This window comes from Ursus arctos, unplaced genomic scaffold, assembly GCF_023065955.2.
Source record: "Ursus arctos isolate Adak ecotype North America unplaced genomic scaffold, UrsArc2.0 scaffold_4, whole genome shotgun sequence".
Classification (NCBI taxonomy): Eukaryota; Metazoa; Chordata; class Mammalia; order Carnivora; family Ursidae; genus Ursus; species Ursus arctos.
In genome coordinates, this window is record NW_026623056.1 from 26,540,409 (window position 1) to 26,562,123 (window position 21,715).

Consider the following 21,715-nt stretch of genomic DNA (forward strand, 5'->3'; position numbering starts at 1 on the left):
ATGTAATGGGAAGCCTTTCTTCTCATCTCAAGGACTTACAGAGCAAAATTGTGTGGAGCTCTTAGATGCCAAAACCAGACTTATTTTTATTTGTATAAAGAATAAGTGTAAGAGTAGGAGTATTGTTTGAGATTGGTGACAGGTAGGTAGTAGTTCGGGAGAGCAGAGAAAAGGCATATAATATGTTCTCAGGAATAGATGTTTGATTAGAAAGGGGAGACTTGGAGACTTGGTTAGAGAAATTTGAAATGTCTGTGATCATCAAACAGCAGAAACAAAATCAAATTAAAATTTGAAGAATATACCATGTATGTCAAAGGGATATCTTTACAGTATGAATTTCTAACAGATCAATAAGAAACAGACTAATTCTCTATTTGATAACTGAACAAAGGATGTCAGAAGAATGCTCAAAAGATAACAAATGAAATGAGTATATAAAAATACTTAATGTCCCCAGTAATCAATAAGCAAAATGATAGTTTCTACCCATCATCTTGGCAAACATTACTTTTAAAGGAGAACCCAGTGGTAGAGTTGTATGGAATGACTAGTTTTAATATATTGCCATTATGCGTATCTGGAAAAGTGTATCTTTTGACCTACTAATTCCTCTTCAAGGAAATAGGATATCCTAAGTATGTAATCAGAGACAGAGATAAAGGTTTATATATCAGGAAGTTTATTTTAATTTTATTGAGAAATTACAGTAAAAAAAAATTGAAACCATTTGGGAAGTGGTTAATGTAGTTTGATTTATCTATATTTTGTAATATCGTGTAACCATTGAAAATCATATTAAAATATGACATGGGAAAATGCTAATAATATAAATGAAAAAATAAAATATGAAACTATATATATTATCTCAGACTACATAAACATATATTTAGGGCTGTTTTGAATAGTGTTGCTTTGAACATTCTTGTACATGTCTTTTGGTCAACATGTATATACCTTTCTATTGGGAAAATACCTGGGAAAGGAATTTTTAGGTCATACATACATACATCTGTTGAGCTTTAGTAGTTACTGCCAAATAGTTTTCCATAGTGGTTGTACCAATTTCACCACCCCCAGTAGTATATGAGTTCCAGTTGCTACTTACATTCTCTGTGTTTGGCATATCTGTTTTTGTTTTTGTATTTTTTTTTTCAATCATAGCCAGTTCTAGTGGATGGTAGAGATGTCCATTGTGGCTTTATTTTGCATTTCCTGATAAGTAATTACAGGGAAAATTACAGGGGAAACTTGGAACATCTTTTTATATGTGTACTGGATAGTTGAATATCTTTTTTGATGTAGTTTCTTTAAAAATATATTTTTAATTATCAAGAAGAAAGCATTTTACTTTTCTAACAAACTCCCAAGCAGTGATGATGGTGCTATTCCAAAGGCCATGCTTTGAATAGCAAGATTTTATTATAGAGTTACATAAAAGGGTACTTGAAAGAACTTGAAGAATTTGATTGTATAACAGCTATCGGTAATCTTAGAGAACTTGAGATGAGTAGGAGAAGTCCCCAGAAAAGACAGAAAAGAGATTTGTAGTAGCTTTAACTTTTTACTATATAACATGCCAAATATATTCAGTAGTAGAAGAATAGCAAAATAAATCCTGCAAATATTCACTTACCCAATTTTTGTAATTGTCAACTCATGGTCAATTTTGTTTCTTCTATACTCCCACTTAATCTCCCCCTTCCCTTATTCCATTGCAATAACTAATGTTTCTCTCTTTTATGTATTAGAGATTGTAGAGTACAGTACTAATCCTAATATAAATTTAAGAATTCTTTTTATGTGTCATTCCTACTTCAGGGAATGAATTTTAAGGAAATAGGACAAGATATAAAAAGTTGTATAAATGAAGACATTCCTAATTGTTGATGTTGATAGAAAACAATTTAAAGCAAACTAAAATGTCTGAGTAATAACTAGTAAGGTAAATTATGATTTATCAGTTCAACAGAATATTATGCAACAATTTAAAATGATTGTTTTGAAGTTCATGTGGTAACATGGGAAGAAATTTTTAAATATAAACTTCTAAAAAACATCATTTTACACATGCTTGTCATATGTTATTCAGTCTTTTAATTTTTAATGTCCCTGCTATATTTAAAATATTTATAATCATAATTAAGAAAGTTATATCCTTACACCTGAAACTAATACAACATTGTATGTCAACTGTACTGCAGTTTTTAAAAAGGAAGAACAAAAATTATATCTTGTCTTTGCAGGTTAGAATAACAGACTTATTTTTCACTATGACAGCAATTCAAGAACTATCATCTTCATATGAAATCTTACATTCTACCATTCTCAGAACTTTTCAGTAGTGCATCTTGATTTTAGGAGACTCTGTGGGTGGTATGGTACAGCAGATATTTCTCCTCAAGCTGTTTTCTTATCCTTTAAAAATGTTCTCCTTTGCTTCACATAAGAAATTTAGATTTCTCTTTCTCCTGTGGAAAATTTTGTTTTTTAGTTTTTATAATTTTTTTTTTACTCTCCGGAGATACTTATTGAGAGAACATTCAAGATTACATGGGAAAAGTACCTGGTGTTTATCAGACAATCAAGTTATGAAATGGGGTCACTTTCAAGGAAAGTCCAGGCAATTTGCAAGTAGATGTATTTGCTTTATCTTTTTTGTTTGTCACATCAGAGTTTCTCAGAAATACTAGTCTATTTTAAAATACAATCCTACCTTCTAGAATTCCCTTCCGTTTGACTTTTTTTTTTTTTTTTTTTTTTGGAGCATATGAATCTGTGACATCTAAGATGTTTTATCTGTATGATCTCAGAAACATGGATTTTCATTTCTCTTCAGGAACAAGAAAGAAGCTGAACTTAAAGCAAGATCATTTATTTTTTAAGATATCCCTTCATTAAAATGGGCATCTGTTTGTTCAAATATAACTTGTCTCTTTTGTCAGTCATTACTGTTTCATAAATTAAATGGTGCCAGTTGCATTTTCTCTTTTTGGGTTCTGTGTCTACATTTGGACTAATTTAGGATCACTTTGCCCTCTTTGTCATATTCTACTTATTTGTCGTAGATTTTGTTGATAAACTGTGTTGTACAAAAATGGAGCATTGTCCTTAATTACAGCGTTTCTTTCCTTTCGAATTCATATTTATTTGGGAAAAAAAACTTTTCAAAGAAAATCAAAAATGCTTTTTAAAAATTCTTTGAGTATGTGTGATTTATATCTCAACATTTTGTAATGTCACCTTGTGTTTAATAATTTGCTTTTTTAAACTCATGACACTGTGTTTTCTTTATTTTTTCCATTGTCCTGCAATTTCAGAGCATATAACTTCTAATGCCAGCGATAGTGAAAGTAGTTACCGTAAGTGTTTTAAGTTACTTGTTCTTTTGTAATCACAAGTAATATATATCCTTGGGGACTTTTTTGTCTTAGTGATATATTCTAAAAACTGAACATCAGATGCTTAATATTTTAAAATCAGAGAGAACCAAGTAAAATTCTGTACTTGAAAAATAAAGTCATACTATGTACAAAAGTTAACAGTTCCAGAATTTTAATAAAACTCAAATCCTTTTTACAAGCAGTGCTATTCGTGTACATAGTACGTGTGTGTGTGTGTGTGTGTGTGTGTATCTTTTACAAGAAAATATCTAGTACAGTGAGGGGTAAACTTGTATTTTGCCATTTTCTGTAGTAAATCTGTTTTTAATATGAGCATTAAATTGTTTTTCAGTAATGCTAAATTATAGTTAGCTTTATTTCCTTTTCTATTCTTTGTCACCAGTTATGATCTAGATCAAGTTATTGTTTACTACCAGCTTCTGGTGAACCTAAGCGATGAAGGAAAAATTTTCAACAGTTGCGCAAACAATAATACTGATTTCTTTTTTGGTGTCCTTATGTTACATTTTTGGTATTATATTGTTAAGTGAACTATACAAGCATCTGGAGTTTCTTAACAGATTTGGGCATGGGAGGAGGGGGGAGTACATGAATATTATCAGTTGTGGTACCTTAAAAATTAAAATTGCTTTTCTAACTTTTTTTTTTTTTTACTGCTGTCTAATATGAAAGTAATCTTGATTACAGATGAGTATGGCTGCTCAAAAGGTCCTTCCTGTTAATATCAGTCTCTGATATTTTTCATGTTGACAATATATACTTTTAACCCTCATTCATTTGATTGGTTGTGGGTTTTTTTGCGTAATAGTTACATAATGATTTTCTTTTTTTTGGTGTGGGAATGTAATTTCTTATTAATGTTTTATTAACATATAAAGAACTCACCATAGAGTAGTTGAGTAACTTTCTGGACTTTAAAAAAAAAAAAAAGAGGTAATGAAAGTATATACTGTCTGTCTCACCATTTGCATGAATTGTTAGGTGTGAAATACTCAAATTGCATGTTTTTGCTAATATGTAAACCCTGTTTTATGTACAATATTTTTAAAAGCAGCTTGTAAGTATATATTTTATATATTATGAAAATAAATAAAACAGTGAAATACACTTTTAAAGCAGGAAAGAACACTTTTAAAGCAGTGAAATACACTTTTAAAGCCAATATATGAATTTAAAAGATCTACAGCTACATACATATGATATAAATCAGTGCCAGATTTAATGAAAAAGTTGTTATAGAATCTTGATAATCAATGAGAAAATCCTCAAATATGTTACCCAACATTATTGTTTTCATTGAACCACTTGAAGTAACAGTCCTTCCTAGTTTGTTTTCTATACATTTGTGTGTGTGTGTGTGTGTGTGTGTGTGTGTTAAGAACTGGAATTTTTAACTCTTTCAGTTCCTTTCGCTGAGTCAAGATACAATTTGTAGAGTTTTTTTATTGACGATATTCTCAAACTCTAAACCTTTAATCTTAAAGGATTTAACTTCTAAAGTGCTTTCAAATCAAAGCGAAATATATCTTATTTCATTTGCTATCTATTTGATTCATAGTTGGAGTGGGAAGGGAAGGATTTAGTTTTATCCAAAGCTTTTTTTTTTTTTTTGAAGATCTAATTGGCTTTATTAAGCAATTCATGAAATGTGCAGCATCCCATTCCGGCAAGTAGAAGGGAGCGCCCTTATCTAAAGCTTTTTAAATTCATTTTAAATGCTATTTTTTTAATTGGATAGATGAATTATTAGAACAATCAGTTTTTTCATCAGTGAAATAGTGACAGTAGTTTTACCTTTACATTAAAATTTTTTATTATAAGATAGTTGTAATTATAAAAATGTACATATATCCTGTTAAATATTGTATCTGGTGGGACCAGAACATCAGCATATTCTTAATAGCAGTAAATTACATAAATACTCAACATATGTAGAACTTTTCATTAAAGTATTAATCTTTAAGAGATTTAATAGTTCTTCTAAATAAAAAGTATCACATATGTGACGTCACAATGAAGATTTTAAAGAGATCTAATGATAATTTAAAACACAGAATAACAAAGTAGTTGTTAACACATTTATATTTTGTTTTTACATTTATCAAACTTATCCTTATAACTTCATAATTTGCTACTTTTTTTAACTTAATCTTGCCATAAATAATTTATAAAGTACCTTTTTCTACCTCTTTGCTATTTTCTGAGGAAAGTCCTGGCAATTTAATATGTTATGTATGAAGAATTAAATTAGCATTAGTTATCTTAATAGATTTTCTCATCTGTATTTTAACTACTAGGTGGTCAAGAAGAATATGTCTTATCTTATGAGCCAGTGAATCAACAAGAAGGTTTGTGAACCCTATTGATGTTTTATAATCTTCTAGAAAAATATACTTCTTAGTTTAGAAAATAGGTCTAACTCCTACCTCAAAATAATATTTTATTAGAATTTTGCTGTATATTTTTTTCTGTAAGTATATATATATAGAAATACAGAAATTTGCTGTATGTATTTTATGAAACATAGTTTGGTTCATAGTAGGTTGGAATCTAGTCATTTTATATTAACTGTTATATAATGCTATTTTATTTCCTAAGCAACTTCTTTCTAGTGCTCATGATAGTGTCACTGTCCTTCAGTGACCCTTATTCAGAATTTTGGAAATGTCTTTGATCTTTCTGTTTTTCATCTCTCTTGTCCAGGTTCTAGGCCCTATTTGTCCTTCTGTCATATCTTCCTTATTTATAACCCTCTTTTCATCCTTCCAGCCATATTGTTAATTCTGGTTCATACTATCTATCAATCTCCCTGCTTCTAGCATGATTCTTACAGTCCAGTGTAAGGTGTAATCCACTTCTATTAGATCATCTTCCTAGATCACGACTGTGATATCACCTCTTATGCCCAGTTTCTTTTTTGCCCTTCTTTGATCTGACAGTTTCTACTTCAGAAAGGATCAGTAAAACACTAAACTGTGTTTTCTCGTTTGTAATGAGGTGATATTAGCAATGTATAGAAACACTGCTAAAATTCTGAATTTAACTTGGTTGAATTATCAAGTGTATGACTTCCAACAGGAGACTGACTTAAGTTTAAGATCTTAGTGAAGGTTCATAAACTAGCAAGTTAGGCATCATTGGTGGAAAAAGAAAAAAATATTTTATAATATTTAAGGATACTTTTGTTCTCAGGTTTGAAGTACATTGGTATTTGTTGAGTGTTTATTCCTTCTAACATGCATTTTATCTTTATAGTTAATTATACTCGACCAGTGATCATATTGGGACCTATGAAAGACAGGATAAATGATGACTTGATCTCAGAATTTCCTGACAAATTTGGATCATGTGTTCCTCGTGAGTAACCCACATAAAAATTCTTAATTATCACTCTTAACATTTTGTCACCATGTGTGGTAAAAGTAAACTAACATTATTTAATGGTTTATACTAAGTTGTCAGTTATTCCTCCATATTGTTGTCCCTTTTTAAATTTCAATTAATTGCCATTGTATTGAATTTTACAATTGTTGAAGCAGAAAATGGATTTGTTGTGTTTAATACTAAACACTTCAAGTTATTTTCTATTAAAGATACCACTAGACCAAAACGAGACTATGAGGTAGATGGAAGAGATTATCATTTTGTGACTTCAAGAGAGCAGATGGAAAAAGATATTCAAGAACATAAATTTATTGAAGCTGGCCAGTATAACAACCATCTGTATGGAACAAGTGTTCAGTCTGTGCGGGAAGTAGCAGAAAAGGTAAGCGCCAGGGGTGGTGCCTGACTGGCTCGTTCAGTAAAGTATGCGACTCCTGATCTTGGGGTTGTAAGTTCGAGCCCTGTGTTGGGTACAGAAATAACTTAAAAATAAAAACTTAAAAAAAAAAAAGGCACCAAAGTGATCCCAGAATATGGTTTCTAATCAGATATGCCTTTGACAATATAAAAGAATTATGAAATAGAAACTTCTAATTATATTTTTTTAGAATATAGGATATTATAGCATTGATCATTTTAATTTATGTTATGAATTTATTCAACTGAATATTTAATTGTGGTGGCTTAAAAAATGCATATAAAATAAAGTAGATCAGGGGTACTTAGGTGGCGCATGGAGCCTGCTTAAGATTCTCTCTCTCCCTCTCCCTCTCCCCCAGAAAAAAATAAAGTAGATAAGATCAACAAAGAAAATGAGAACAGAAATGGTAACATGAATCTAGGAAGGGAGGTTATTATTTTAAGGTCCTATACATTTGCTAGACATAGACCTTGTATTTAGCAGTAGCTTTCCAACATCTAGCATAGTTAAAGAGTTAAGACCAGCAGTTGTTCATCAGTAAAAATGAACCAGATGTAAGTGTAGTTGCTCCTGTACTGAGACTAGACAAAAATTTCTCCTGGAGAGTCATATTTAATTAACAGCAGTGTAAAAAATACTCAGTAGTACTGTAACAGCAACAGATTTTCTTAAAACATCCTTCAGAGTAGTCTGATGATATATTAACATTGGGTTAAAGCAGTTTTATGGTGAAGCCAAAACATTGTACTCCAGACACACTGCTATGCTTAAATTACTTTTTGGGCCTAGAAAATTAACATCAACAAATTGTTTCATACCTTTAAAGCTAGTAGTTTAAGACCCAGTAATGAAATACCTATAAAACATAAAGCAGTAATTCAGCACGTCAGTTTTCCATCTGTAAATACTACTTTTTTTATATGAGAGGTTTGGTTAGCTCTGATCAGTTCTAAAAATTGAAAAAAATGGAGCTGTCCAGTGATGCCAAGAATTTGGGAAAATAGGAAATCTTAGCTATTATTAGTGGGGATATAAATTAATAGAACTTCTTTTGAGAAGAGTTTGGCAATATCTAAGAAATGCTTATACTCTAGACTCAAAAATTTACTTCTTTTTTTTTAAGATTTATTTATTTATTTTAGGGAGAGAGAGGGAGAGCATGAACAGGAGGGGCAGAGACAGAGGGAGAAAGAATCTCAAGCAGACTCCACACTGAGTGTGGCGCCCCACACAGAGCTGGATCTCACCACCGACCTGAGCCAAAACCAAGAGTCAGATGCTTAACTGGCTGTAGCATCCAGGCGCCCCTCAAAAACTTACTTCTTGGCATCTAAGTAGAAATTTACTCAAGATGATCATGTATAAAGATTCATAGTAGCCCTTTATAATAGTGAAAAATTGGAATCAACAAAGGGGAATGGTAATTGTTGTTCATGCAGTGGGATACGGCAGCTAGAGTGAATAAACTGTAATATTCACTAGTGAGGTGTATCTACATTAATAAATCTCAAAATACAATAGTAAATGAATAAAGTTGCCAAGAAGATATACAGTATGGTACTATTTACATAAAATAAAATAACAAAACAGCCTATATAGTTTATGGATGCGTATTTAGTAAACATAAAAACATTCATGGGAATGATACACATCTACTTCAGAAGTTTACATAGACATTATCCAGTGGTTTTTTGGGGGGGGGAGGAGAAGGAAGGAAATTGTAGCTTTAGCTTTATAATGTTATAAGTTTATATGTATTTTATGTATTTTTATGTATTTTAAATTTTGTAAAAATGTAAAACCACATCCTCATCCTACCTGAAAGATAATGTTCAAATTTCCAATTACCGACAATTGGAAAAGTAAACACCAAATCACAGCAAGTTATTTCTTTTTTTTTTTCTTTCTTTTTTTTTTTAAGATTTTATTTATTTGACAGAATAAACAGGGGGAGCTGCAGAGGGAGAGGGAGAAGCAGGCACCCCACTGAGCAGGGAGCCAACATGAGACTCAGTCCCAGGACCCTGGGATCATGAGCTGAGCTGAAAGCAGACACTTAACTGACTGAGCCACCCAGGTACCCCACAGCAAGCTATTTTGTGCACAAACCATGTAGAGAAGAAAATACCAGAAAGTTCCACAAAGTAGAAATATTACAAATAATACTCTGATCACAATGCAATAAAACTATAAATGATTAGAAAATAAAAAACAGGCCCAGCAAACTAGAAATTTCAAAACTGTTAACTCTTATGTGAAAGAGAAAGTACAAAATGAAATTATAGATTTTCTTAATGAAAACAACTCATATCAGAATCCACGGGATATGTTTAAAACAGTGATCAAAGGAAAATTCATGGCCTTAAAAACTTCCAAACAAAAATGAATAAGAATAAATAAATGCCAGGTGTAAAAGGCTAGAAAGAAAGGGAGGACATAATGTAAATAAAAACAAGTTATGTGATAAGCAGAAGGGAAATAGTAAAAATCAGAAAACAGAAAAGCAATACATAAAATAAATGAAACCAAAAATTGTTTCTTCGAGAAGATCAAAGTCATTGATAAACCTTTAACCAGACTGATCAGGAAAGAAAAAAAGGAGAAAAGACAACAAATTACCAATATCAGGAATAAGAGAGATGACAGAATTTATAAATATTAAAAGAAAAATCATGGGGCGCCTGGGTGGCGCAGTCAGTTAAGCATCTGCCTTTGGCTCAGGTCATGATCCGAGGGTCCTGGGATTGAGCCCCACATCGGGTTCCCTGCTCAGCAGGGGAAGCTGCTTCCCCCTTTCCCTCTGCCTGCCGTCCCCCTTGCTTGTGTGCACGTACATGTGTTCTCTCTCTCTCTCTCTCTCTCTTTCTGTCAAATAAGTAAAGTCTTTAATTTAAAAAAAAAAAAAAGAAAAATCAGAGAATATTAGGAGCAACATTACACCACTAAGTTCAACAATTTAGATGGATAAATTCCTTGAAAGAAATAAACTACTTAAGCTCACATAAGAAGAAATAGATCATTTGAATAGTCTTGTATCTACTAAAGAGATTGATTTGCATTCCATTTAAATATCACACATAAAAAAATCTCCAGACCCAGGTGGCTTCACTAATAAATTCTACCAAACATATAAGGAAGAACTAATACCCATTTTCTACATAAAATTTAAAAAGAGTGAATACTTCCCAGTTCATTCTGAGTCCGACATCACCTAAATTTCAAAACCTGAAAACACATTATAAAAAAACTACAGATCTCTCATGAACACAGGTGCAGAAATTCTAAACAAAAATATAGCAAACTGAATCTTAACAATATATAAAAAAGATAATATGCCATGACCAGGTAGGGTTTATGCAGTGAGTACAAAGTAAATTTAAACATTAGAAAATCAGTTAGTGTAACTCACCATATTAAACTGAAAAAGGAAAATCATAACAATCATCTCCATAGTTCAAGAAAAGCATTCAGCAAAATCCAACACCCATCAGAAACATATCAAGAATATCCATTTTTACCACTTGTTTTCAGCATTATACTAGCAGTCCTAATCAGTGCACTAAGTCAAAAAAAAAATTAAGAAAAGTTCAGATTGGAAAGGGAGAAGTAAAATTGTGCTCATTTGCAGATGATATGATTGTCTATGTAAAAAAATCTGATAGATTCTACCCAAAAAACTACTAGAATTAATAAGTTTAGCAAGAATGAAGGATACAGTATCACTCATTATACAAAAGTCAGTTGTATTTCTATGTACTTAGATCAGTCATAAGCCAAAATTTTGAAAAACAACATATTTACAGTGGCATCAAAAAATAATAAATACTTAAGAGATAAATCTAACAAAAGATTTACAGATCAGTACACTAAGAACCACAAAGTATTGCTAAGAGAATTAAAGACCTACATAAATGGAGAAATACATCATGTTCATGGTTTCTAAGCCTTAATATTATTTAGATGTCAGTTGAACTTTTAAACTTAGTACAACACCAGTAGAAAATGGCATGCTGATTCTAAAGCTCATAGGAAATGGAAAAATCTAGAATAGCCAAAACAACTTTGAGAAAAATCAAAGATATGAAAGACTCAACAGTACTTGATTTTGAGACTTATAAAAACACAGTAATCAAGATGCAATGGTACTGGCATGAAGACAGATAAGTAAATCATGAGGACATACTAGAGAATCCTTAAATGAACCCACATATATATGGACAACTGTGGACAAGAGTACAAAGGCAGTTCAGTGGAGAAAGGGATAGTCTTGGGGTACCTGGGTGGCTCAGTCAGATAAGTGTCTGCCTTTGGCACAGGTCATGATCTCAGGATCCTGGGATCTAGCCCTGCATCAAACTCCCTGCTCACCAGGGGAGCCTGTTTCTCCCTCTCCCTCTGCTGCTCCCCCTGCTTGTGCTCTCTCACGCTTTCTGTCAAATCTTTTAAAAAGGGGGAGGCATAGTCTTTTCAACAGATGGTGCTAGAACAATTGACTAGCCATGCCTCTCATCATATACAAAAATTAACTAAAAATAGATCATAAATGTAAAGCCTAAAACTATAAACTTTGTAGAAGAAAACATAGAAGAATCTTCATGACTTGGGTTTGGCGAAGATTTTTAAGATAGTATACAAAAAGCGCAATCCATAAAAGAAAAAAATGAGAATTTGGATTTCATTGAAATTAAAACTCTGCTCTGAAAAACTCTTAAGAGAATAAAAAGGCAGGCCATATACTAGGAGAAAATATTTTCAAATCCTGTATCTCGTGAAAGACTTGTATCCAGAATATGTAAAGAACTCTTGCAATGTAATAATAAAAACAACCCAATTTAAAAATGGGCAAAGTATTTAAAAAGATATCTGTCTAAAGAAGATGGCCAATAAACACATAAAAAGATAATTCAGCATAATCAGTATTAGGGAAATGCGAATTGAAACCATAATGAGTTCCCATTACACACCCATTAGAATGACTTAATTATTTTTAACTGACCATTACCAAGTTTTGACAGAGATATGGGGCAATTGGAACTCTTATACTTCACTAGGTGAGAATATAAAATGATACAACCACTTTGAAAAACAGGTTGGGGGTGCCTGGGTGGCTCAATCAGTTACTCATCCAAATCCTTATTTCGGCTCAGGTCATGATCTCAGAGTTAGGAGACTGAGTTGACATCCACCTTAACACTGGGTGTGGAGCCTGCTTAAGATTCTGTCTCCCTCTCCCTTCGCCCCTCCCCTACCTGTCCCACCCTATGTGTGCTGGCGCTCTCTGAATGAATGAATGAATGAATGAATGAGATGAAAACAGTTACCTAGGATATGATCCATTTCTGGATATTTACCCAAGAAAAAAGTATATGTCCATACAAAGGTATCTATAATAACAGACCAGTGGTTGCTTGGGAAAGAACTAGAGGGAGAAGTTACAAAGAGGCATGAGGAAACTTTTGAGGGTGACTAATACGTTTATCCTATTCACCTTGATGATGATTTCAGGGTGTATACATATGTCAAAACTTAAATTTTATACTTTAGGAGCACCTGGGTGGCTCAGTTAAGCATCTGCCTTCAGCTCAGGTCATGATCTGGGACTGCCTGCTCAGCGGGGAGTCTGCTTCTCCCTCTGCCCTCCCCCCCAGTGTTGATGCTCGCTCTCTCTCGCTCAAATAAATAAAATCTTTTTAAAATTTTTTTTTAAATTGTATACTTTAAATACATGCAGCTTATTGTATGTGTTAAATACTTGCAGCTTATTGTATGTCAGTTACACCTTAATCAAGCTCTTTTAAATAAAAACTGACAATCCTCTTGGTGCTTTGAGGGGAAAGAGAACGTATAACTTTAACTTTAAATCCTTGCTGAACTACTTAAATGTTTTGTCAACTCACATGTACATTTTACAATAAAATAATTTAAAAATTTTTGAGAATGTAAGGTAGAAAATAGAAAAATAGAAGATCTAGAAAAAGTTGATACAGTAGACAAAGCATGAGCTGACCTGATTTTTTTTTTAAAAGGAAAAATCACAAATAATAGAAACAAATGACAAGGGGACATGCCATCAAAATATTAGGAAGTCATAAAAGACTACTTTGTATATCTTTATATAAATAAATGTTAAAACTTGGTTGTAATGGATAATTTTTTTAGAAAAATGTGGTTTACCAAAATTGTCCTATTAGAAATGGAAGGATTTCTTTAGAAGAAATAGAGCAAGTTACCAAGGAACTACCCCACAAAAGAGCACCAGACTCAGATGGCTTCACAGGAGAATACTACCAGATCTCAAAGGTTAGATTGCTCTAAAGCCTTGTAAACTGTTCAAGAGCATTCTTTTTATGAAGCAAGTATAATATTGATATCTAAGCCTGCTGGAGACAGGAAAAATCATAGACCAATATCACTTAGATATATTAATGCAAAAATGTTAAATATTTCAGTAAACAGAATCCAGTACCACATTGCAAAAATAATACACTATGACCAAATGGGATTAAAGGAATTTAAGGTCAGCTCAAAGTTAGGAAGTTAATAATGTAATCTTCCACAAATCTAAAGAGAAAAATCATATATCCATGGATGCCTAAAAAGCTTTTCGTAGAATTCAGTACCTTTCCTGGGGGGAGAAAAACTAAAAAATACAGAGATTGATGTAATATTTTAAAAAGGAAGGGGCGCCTGGGTGGCACAGCGGTTAAGCGTCTGCTTTCGGCTCAGGGCGTGATCCCGGCGTTATGGGATTGAGCCCCACATCGGGCTCTTCCGCTATGAGCCTGCTTCTTCCTCTCCTACTCCCCCTGCTTGTGTTCCCTCTCTTGCTGGCTGTCTCTATCTCTGTCGAATAAATAAATAAAATCTTTAAAAAAATATAAAATAAAAAGGAAAAAGATTGAGATGGATGAATGGATGGATAGATTTTTTTTTTTTAAGATTTTATTTATTTATTCAACAGAGATAGAGACAGCCAGCGAGAGAGGGAACACAAGCAGGGGGAGTGGGAGAGGAAGAAGCAGGCTCATAGCGGAGGAGGCCGATGTGGGGCTCGATCCCATAACGCCGGGATCACGCCCTGAGCCGAAGGCAGAGGCTTAACCGCTGTGCCACCCAGGCGCCCCGGATGGGTAGATATTCTTAATTTAAAATCCTTAATAGGAGAAATACAAGGCAAAATACACGGCAATTCCATTATTGAGGAACAAGGCAAGAATGTCCATTATCTCTACTGCTGTTCCACTTGTACTCAAAGTATTCATTGTACTTGAGGCATTAGTCAATGCTGTTAAGACAAGAGAAATCAATTAGAGGCATGAAAATTGAGAGGAAAAGTAAAACTATCTCTATTTTCAAATAATAGTATACCTGGGAAACCATACAGAATCTATCATAAAATATCATAAAATTTATTTTGTAAAATAAATTATAAATTCATTATAAAACTGAAGACTTATAAAATGAAAGATACTTTAAGAAACTAGAGTAAGGTTAGATAAAATTAAGATGTAGTGCTCACGGGGCAAATGGGTGGCTCAGTCAGTTGGGTGTCTAACTCTTCATTTCAACTCAAGTCATGATCCCAGGGTTGTGAGATTAAGTCCTGCTTTGGGCTCCACGCTCAGGGTTGAGTCTGCTTGAGATTCTCTCTCCATCTTCCTCTCACCCCTTGCTCTCGCTCTCTCTCTCTAAAATAATAATAAATAAATAAATATTCCTACTAAATTGAACTTGTTCATTGAAGTATACTTAAGCCCTTGGATTACAAAATGCATTATGAGGGGCACCTGGGTGGCTCAGCTGGTTAAGCAGTCAACTCTTGATTTTGGCTCAGGTCATGATCTCAGGGTCCGGAGATCGATCCCTGCATCAGGCTCTGCACTGAGTGGGGAGTCTGCTTGAGGATTCTCTCTCTCCCTCTGCCCCTCCCCCTGGGCTCACGTGCTCTCACTCTCTAAAATAAATTTTTTTAAAAAGCATTATGAGGCAGTACCTGATTTAAAATATGTTATAATAAAATCTATTTGATAAGTTATGATTACTACCCTATTTAACATGGAAACACTTTTCATAAAGTTAAAAATCCAAATGGCCTTTGTAAGTAAATTTAAGCATGTCAGAAAAAATGTCTTAAATCCAGAAGCGGGGTTCCCAATTGCCAGTTTGTGATAAAGTTTTTGCTAGTCCCCAATAAAATGAGAAATAGATTAGTAATAATGAGGTTTTATAAATTTAAATTTATTCCATTTTAAAGATTCTCCTTCATTTAAAAAGGTTTTTTACCTTCTTGTTGATTGTATATTCTTTTATGGAATGATAGTTATGGTAAGATGGTAGCTTGGGGTGGTGGTTTTTCTTGGCAAAATAAAAGTTAAAAGCCCCATATTTGTTGCCATTTTGAGACTGGTCTATGAAAGCTAGGAGTAAGGGAACTGTATTTTCATTCCTTTTTAAATGTAATATTTGAAAATGGAAATTAATTATTCATAGTCATTATTCATTGTCTTCATTTCCCCTCTGAAATTTGCTAACAGAAATGACAAGTTTGCTTAAAGTGAACAGGATCCAAACATATCATAATCCAGATTTTGTACCTGTAGGAAATGTACCTTTGATATAATTGAAAATACTTGGTTCACTTGTTTTTCTTCTTTATTTCCTCTATTTTAGGGCAAACACTGTATCCTCGATGTATCTGGAAATGCCATAAAGAGATTACAGATTGCACAACTTTACCCAATCTCCATTTTTATTAAACCCAAATCCATGGAAAATATCATGTAAGTGTAAATGCCTAAGGCACAAGTGTGTAAGTACAAATACAGAGTCTGTCACTTACTAGATGGGATAGTTTACTTACCTTCCTTGCATCTCAGTTCTCTTATCTGTAAAATGGAGATAGTAATCATATACTCAATTCAAGGGTTATTGTGAGGATTAAATAAGTATTCTGTGATATTGGCTATCATCATTATCAACATTAATATACTAAAGTGTATAAGGTAACATGTATTAGAATTTTAAGTCTAAGTAGTGACATGTGGCTAGCAATTACTGACTGGAGGCAGTGTAGCTATGGGTAACCACTGAAAGAATAAAATAATGTATAACTACTTACTAATAGAGGGCAAAAATCTAATTTAAATAAAAACTACAAGAAGATAAGAAAGCAAATAGAAACATAGAACAGATGGAACAAAAAGGATACAGATAGTAAGATGGTTTAAATGAATCCAAATATTTCATTAACTAAATGCTAGACTAAGTGGTCTGATTAAAAGACAAGGATTGTCAGAATAGTTGAAGAAAAAATAAACTAGATGCTGCTTTTGTAGGAGAGGAAAAAATTCTTTTCTCTCTCTTTGGTTTTCACGTGGACCTGTGTAACAAAAGACAGATTAACATAGAGATTTATTTAATTCAAGTTTCATGTGTCGTGGGAGCATTCATAAGGAAATAAAGACCCAAAAAATCAGTTAAACTTGAGCATTTTTATAGGTTTGGTGACAAATGGACAGTCATGGGAAAATGTGATAGTACCAAAGAACATAAGCTAAGAGTAGCAAACTCGGGAAACTTAGCAAGGCCTTTTTGTTCAAATTCTTCTCCGTGTCCCTCCATCTTCTGAGGTGAGGATATTTGTTTCCTCCAGGTATAACAATGCCACCTCTCACATGAGGATCTTGGACCTGCCTCAGGGAAGGTCAGAGTTCTTAATATATACCCGCCATTTTTCAAATTCCTTCAGCTTAAAATATTCAGTATGCCAAAGTGCCATATTTTAGAATAGTGTGTTATGATACACATCAACTATATGTTGCTTTCATAAGACACACCTTAAATATTAGGCTATAGAAAAGCTGAAGGTGAGAGTCTAGAAAAAAGATATACCATACAAACATTAACCAAAAGTAAGTTTGTTTATATTGCTATCAAAGTGTATCTAAAGGCAAGAAATTACTTCTAGACATAAAAGTGGACATTTCATAAAAATGAAAGAAAGGTTCACTCCATCAGGAAGGTGTATTTATACATTTGTACTTACTACAGTCTCAAAATATGTAAAGCATAATTGATAATTATACAGGAAAAAAATAATTCCAGAATCACAGTGGGAGAACTTAACATAACAGTCAGGAAGTAATAGAATAAGAAAACAAACAAAAAATCAGTATGGATATAGAACACAAAGTAAAAACTTCACCTAATTAACATATGTAAAAAACACTGCATTCAACATCTGCAAAATTTACACATTAATTTCAAATGCACATAGAACAATTATCAAAACTGATTATATGCTAAACCACTAATTTCAGTGATTGAAAACAAATATTCTCTGACCATGGTGAAATTAAAATAGAAATCAATAATTAAAAGATCACTAGAAAATTCCAATATATTTGGAAATTAAGCATTTTACTTCTGGATGGGAAGAAGAAGAAATAACAGCATAAGTTAATAAATGTTTTAAACTAAATGGTAACGAAATTGTCAAGTAAATGAATTTGGTTATAGTAGGCTTGGTGATGGAAAATCCACAGCCCTAAATATTAGGAAAGAATGTAGGAGGAAGTCAAATAAATTTTAGCAGTCTATAAATTAGAAAAAAACCAGTCAGTGAAACTCAAAGAAAGTAGAAATACAGTGAAAGAGGAAACAAATATGGTAGACAGGATCAACAAAATAAAAAATGTTTTCTTTAAAAATACTGTATACCATTAGTGAGAAAGATCAAGAAAATACAGGAGGCATAAATAATATCAGGAATGAAAATGGGATATCACCGCACATCAGATAGACCTTAAAAAGGTTAACACAAGCAACCCAATAGAAAAATGGACTTAGTTCAAGAAAGGAGATATCCAAATAGTGAATAAACATATGAGATGGCACTCGATTAAACATGGAAACACAAGTTAAAACTATAATGTCGGGGCTCCTGGCTGGCTCAGTCAGTAGAGCACATGACACTTGATCTCAGGGTCATGAGTTCAAGCCCCACTTTGTTTTTTGTTTTTTAAATAAGATTTTATTTATTTGTCAGAGAGAGAGAGTGCTCAAGCAGGGGGAGCAGCAGGCAGAAGGAGAAGCAGGCTCCCCACTGAGGAAGGAGCCCTGTGCAGGACTCAGTTCTAGGACCCTGGGATCATGACCTGAGCTGAAAGCAGCCACTTAACCAACTGAGCCACCCAGGCATCCCTCAAGCCCCACTTTGGTTGTGGAGCCTACTTAAAAAAACACAAGAAACACAAAAAAACCCTAATGTCATATACTACCACCCACACACCAAAAATATCTAAAATGAAAAAGAAAATATCAATTGTTAGCAAGGACATGGAACAACTGAAACTCATAGCACTGAGGGGAATATAAATTGGTACATCCACACTGGTAAACTGTTTACAGTATCTCCTAAAACTGAACATACACATAACTAAAGATCCAGAAGTCTCATTTCTAGATATGTACTCAACAGAAATGTTTACATATGTTCACCAAAGACACGTACTATATTGCTGACAGAAGTACTGCTTAAATAACCAAAAACACTATCCAAATGTCCATTAGGGAATACATAAATTATGACATACACAGTGAAATATTCTACAATAATGAGAATGAGCAGTCTCCAACTACACACAAAAGTATGGAAGAACCTCACAAACATAATTTGAGTAAAAAAGAAATCCAGACCTAAAAGTATATATAGTCTAGATTCCTTTATACATATTCTATGATTCCAGTATAATCATTGCATATAGAAGTCAAATGGAGGTTACTCTTTAAAGGTAAGTAGGTGACTGGAATGAGCACACCCAGATTCTGGGGTACTGGTATAATGTTCTAGAACTTGATCTAGGTACTAGATAGTACACAAGTAAGTTTAAGTTGGTTAAAATTCATCCAGCTGTATATTTACAATATTCCTTTCCTATGTTTGAAAGTTATACTTTAAAAAAGGGGGGGGTTGTTTTTTGTTTTTAAGATTTTATTTATTTGACAGAGAAACAGCCAGCAAGAGAGGGAACACAGGCAGGGGGAGTGGGAGAGGAAGAAGCAGGCCCCCAGCGGAGGAGCCTGATGCGGGGCTCGATCCCAGAATGCTGGGATCACGCCCTGAGCCGAAGGCAGACGCTTAACGACTGCGCCACCCAGGAGCCCCAAACTTTAGAAAAGTCTTAAGAAACAGAAAAGGAAAAAATGAAATAGAAAATCTAATCCTGTTCCTATTAAAGAACTTAACTCTCCTATGAAAAACCTTCCCAGAAATAAAACACTAGGCCAACAGGATTTACTGAATTCTACCAAAAGCTGAGTAATATAAATTTTACACAAATTCTTCAACTAATTTTATGGACATTAATTTAATACCAAAACCTGACTAAGAAAGACCTCGTAGGAAATGAAAATGATAAGCCAATCTTAACACAAATACAGATGCAAAAATCCTTACCCTAATACAAATAAATTGAGTTCAAGAATTTTTTTAACAAGATAAAATAACCAAGTTGGGTTTATTCAAGAATGCAAGAGTAGTTAAACATTTAAAAATTAATCAGTGGTAGAGCTAGAGAGAAGATAGAGTAGGAAGCACCAGGAGTCCATTTCCCCACCTAGACACAATTGGACTTAACAGAATCTGTCAGAAGTAACTACTTTGGAACTCAGGAGTCTGTTGAAGGCTTGCAGCTTCTAGGGGAAGGTTTGAGTGGTTAATTTTGGTTAATTTCAGCATTTAGCCTGGTAGCAGTTACTTATCTCCCCACTTTCAGCCCATAGCAGGCAGCCATGCATGCCTTTCTTGAGCGGTTTGTGGGGGCCAAGGTGGGCAATAAGGTTTGGTTCTCCAAATTTCAGACAACTGTGCTCTAACAGCTGATTGCTTCTTTTGGTTGTGGAGGTGCAGACACAGAGGCAGGTAGCCATTGTCATTGTTGCAAGTCCCTACCCCTAGAAAAAGAACAACAATCTACACCCAAAAGTAACAAAAGGAAGGAAACAATAAAAATTAGAGCAGAGATCAAACAAAAGACAGAATAGAAAGTGATAGAGAAAATCAATGAAACCAAAAGCTGATTCTTGGAATAAAAAAGACAAACCTTTAGCTAGATGGACTAAGAAAAGAGATTTAAATTACTAAAATCTGAAATGAAAGTGGGGACATTACTACAGATTCTACAGAAGTAAAAAGGATTATAAGAGTACTATGACCAAATGTGCACCAAAAAATTGTATAACATAGATGGACAAGCTCCTAGAAACACAAAGCTACCAAAACTAAATCAAAAAGAAAGAGAAAATGTAAATAGATCTATAATGACTAAGGAGATTGAATCAGTAATCAAAACCTCCTAACAAAGAAAAGCCTTGGAGTTGGTGGTTTCACCGGTATATTTTACCAAGCGTTTAAAGAACTAATGCCAGTCCTTCTCAAACTTTTCAAAAAAAAATGAGGAGAAGGAAACACTTCCTAACTCCTTTTATGAGGCCAGCATTACCAACGTACAAAGGCCATACAAAGACACTGCAAGAAAACTACAGACCAGTATCTCTTATGAACATTGATGCAAAAATCCTCAACAAAATTCTAACAGAACTCACCAACATATTAGGAGGATTACACACCATGACCAGGTGGTTTTATTCCTGGAATACAAGGATGGTTTGACATATATAAATTAATCAACATAATATACTGTATCAACAAAATAAAGGAAAGTGAAGGAAAAAACACAAATCATCTCAGTGCAGAAAAAGCATTTTACAGGGGCACCTGAATGGCTCAGTCCGGTAGAGCATGTGACTCTTGATCTCAGGGTCATGGGTTTGAGCCCCACATTGGACATAGAGATTACCTTTTTTAAAAAGGCATTTGACAGCACCCTTTCATGATTAAAAATACTTAATAAAATAGGAATAGAAGGAAGCTACTTCAGTATGATAAAGCCACATATGAAAAACACAGAGCAAACATACTCCATGGTAAAAGACTGAAGGCTGTTTCTCTAAGATCAGGAACAAGGCAAGGATACCTGCTTTTACCACTTCTATTCAACACAAGTACTGGAAATACTAGAATATGGAATCTCAGAATATGGAATCTCAGAGGACCCCCAAATAGCCAAAAACAATATTTTAAAAGAAAAAAAAAACTGGAAGACTCAGGGTTCCTAATTTCATAATTCACTACAAAGCTACAATAACCAAAACTGTAGTATTGTCGTAAAGACAGATATATAAGACCAGTGGAATACAAAACTATAATGAGATATCATCTCACACCTGACAGAATGGCTAAAACAAAAGACAGGTGTTGCCAGAGATATGGAGAGAAAGGAACCATCATGCGTTATTGGTGGGAATGCAGATTGGTACAGCCATTTTTGAAAACAGTTTGGAGGTTCCTCAAAAAATTTAAAAACGGAACTACCCTATGATTCAGGAATCACCGCTACGTGGGTATTTATCCAAAAATACGAAAACACTAACTCAGGGACACCTG

The 21,715-nt window shown here is 33.5% G+C and overlaps 1 protein-coding gene across 12 annotated transcripts in view; it reads left to right on the top strand.

Moving 5' to 3' along the window:
• Positions 1-21,715, top strand: part of DLG1 (discs large MAGUK scaffold protein 1) — a 257,844-nt gene that overhangs the window by 229,817 nt on the left and 6,312 nt on the right. For all 12 annotated transcript variants that reach the window (XM_026496015.4, XM_057306847.1, XM_048214738.2 and 9 more), the window contains 5 exons: positions 3,321-3,362; positions 5,702-5,752; positions 6,660-6,761; positions 6,998-7,170; positions 15,880-15,989. In XM_026496015.4, the coding sequence (XP_026351800.2) occupies positions 3,321-3,362; positions 5,702-5,752; positions 6,660-6,761; positions 6,998-7,170; positions 15,880-15,989 (478 nt within the window). The remainder of the gene's footprint in view (positions 1-3,320; positions 3,363-5,701; positions 5,753-6,659; positions 6,762-6,997; positions 7,171-15,879; positions 15,990-21,715) is intronic.